General features: G+C 40.6%; 1 protein-coding gene across 1 annotated transcript; it reads left to right on the plus strand.

Annotated features, from left to right (window-relative positions):
• Window positions 1-360: 360 nt before the first annotated feature.
• Window positions 361-1,299, plus strand: LOC143387908 (olfactory receptor 2L13-like). Its single transcript, XM_076842008.2, has one exon. The coding sequence runs from the start codon at window positions 361-363 to the stop codon at window positions 1,297-1,299; it is 939 nt and encodes a 312-aa protein (XP_076698123.2).
• The last annotated feature ends 369 nt before the right edge of the window (window positions 1,300-1,668 follow it).

Raw genomic sequence — 1,668 nt, forward strand, 5'->3', positions numbered from 1 at the left:
CTGGGGCTGAGCCTGGTGCATTGTCTTAGGAATGCTCCTGTCAAGAGTCAGCAGGCAGCAAGGCTCCAGCTACCTCAATGGGTTTCCTGTGCCTGGTATAGACTTTGTATTGCAAGACCATGTATGTGTCCAGGATGTGCTGAGATGGTTACAGAGAGAACCCTGGCAGAAACATTCTATTCAGGTCTTAAAAATCAATTCAAGAAAAAGGTACAGATTGAAAAAATAAACAACAATTAATTTTAAACAAACACTAATAAAGGCAATTCATTTTTATTCTCTTTTACTGTTTCAATTCATGTTTAATGTTCAATTTTTATTTTTTTCTTAATTTCAAGGAATTTGAGGAACTAGGTTTTCATGGAGAAATGGAACCAAACTTCAAATGATTTCATTTTGTTCAGCCTGTTACCCCTAAACCAAACTGGCCTACTTCTCTTGCTCCTGATCATCTTTGTGTTTGTTCTCACCTGTTTGGGGAACTCAGGGATGACTGCCCTCATCTTCTTGGCCCCCCGGCTCCACACCCCTATGTACTTTCTCCTCAGCCAGCTCTCCCTCATGGACCTGATGTACATCTCTACCACAGTCCCCAAAATGGTGTATAACTTCCTCTTTGGCCAGAAAAGTATCTCCTTCCTGGGCTGTGGTATACAAAGCTGCTTCTTTGTGACGATGGCAAGTTCTGAAGGCTTACTCCTGGCCTCCATGGCCTATGACCACTTTGTAGCCATCTGTCACCCCCTCCATTATCACATACATATGAGCAAAAGAATGTGTGTGAAGATGATCCTGGGGTCCTGGACACTAGGTTCTCTCAATGGCCTAGTCCACACTGTGTATGCTCTTCATCTTCCATACTGCAGGTCCAGGACCATCAGTCACTTCTACTATGACATCCCAGACACGTTGCTTCTTGTCTGTACGGACACCTGGGTCTATGAGTACATGATTTTTTTTAGTGCAGTCCTGGTCTTCCTCCTTCCTTTCCTTGGAATCACTTTGTCCTATGGACGGGTCATTTTTTCTGTCTTTCATATGTGCTCAAAAGAGGGAAGAAGAAAGGCCTTCACCACGTGCTTCACACATTTAACTGTTGTGATATTTTACTATGCTCCTTTTGCCTTCACTTATCTCTGTCCCAAGAGTGTCTGCTCACCAGAAAAAGATAAGAACATGGCCGTCTTCTACACCATCCTTACCCCCATGCTCAATCCCATCATCTACAGCCTGAGGAACAAGGAGGTACTGGGGGCCACGGGAAGAGTGTGTGGGATGTTCTCCCCCAGGAAGAAGTGAGCACGGCCGTACCTGCTCCTCTGTATGGCTACTCTCCATGCAGACTGGAACTCTCTAGAGCACTGCTGTCATGTAGATGTATGTTATTCCACATATGTAATTAGATTTCTAGTAACATGTTTAAATGTGTTATTAAATTATATATTATTATATATACATTAATAATTAAAATATTTAATTGAAAACTCAGTGATAATATTGACAAATTTGATATTATCCTATTATATGTAATATACAATATGCTATTTGTTCACATAATATTTTAAAGTAATTATAATCTGATATTGAAATATTATGTCTATTTTTGACATTATTCTCTTGCTGTGCTTGTATCCTGTGTTTTTATTTCATGTTTTCCAGCACTGCATG

Source organism: Callospermophilus lateralis, unplaced genomic scaffold (genome assembly GCF_048772815.1).
Source record: "Callospermophilus lateralis isolate mCalLat2 unplaced genomic scaffold, mCalLat2.hap1 Scaffold_10767, whole genome shotgun sequence".
In the NCBI taxonomy this organism is placed as follows: domain Eukaryota; kingdom Metazoa; phylum Chordata; class Mammalia; order Rodentia; family Sciuridae; genus Callospermophilus; species Callospermophilus lateralis.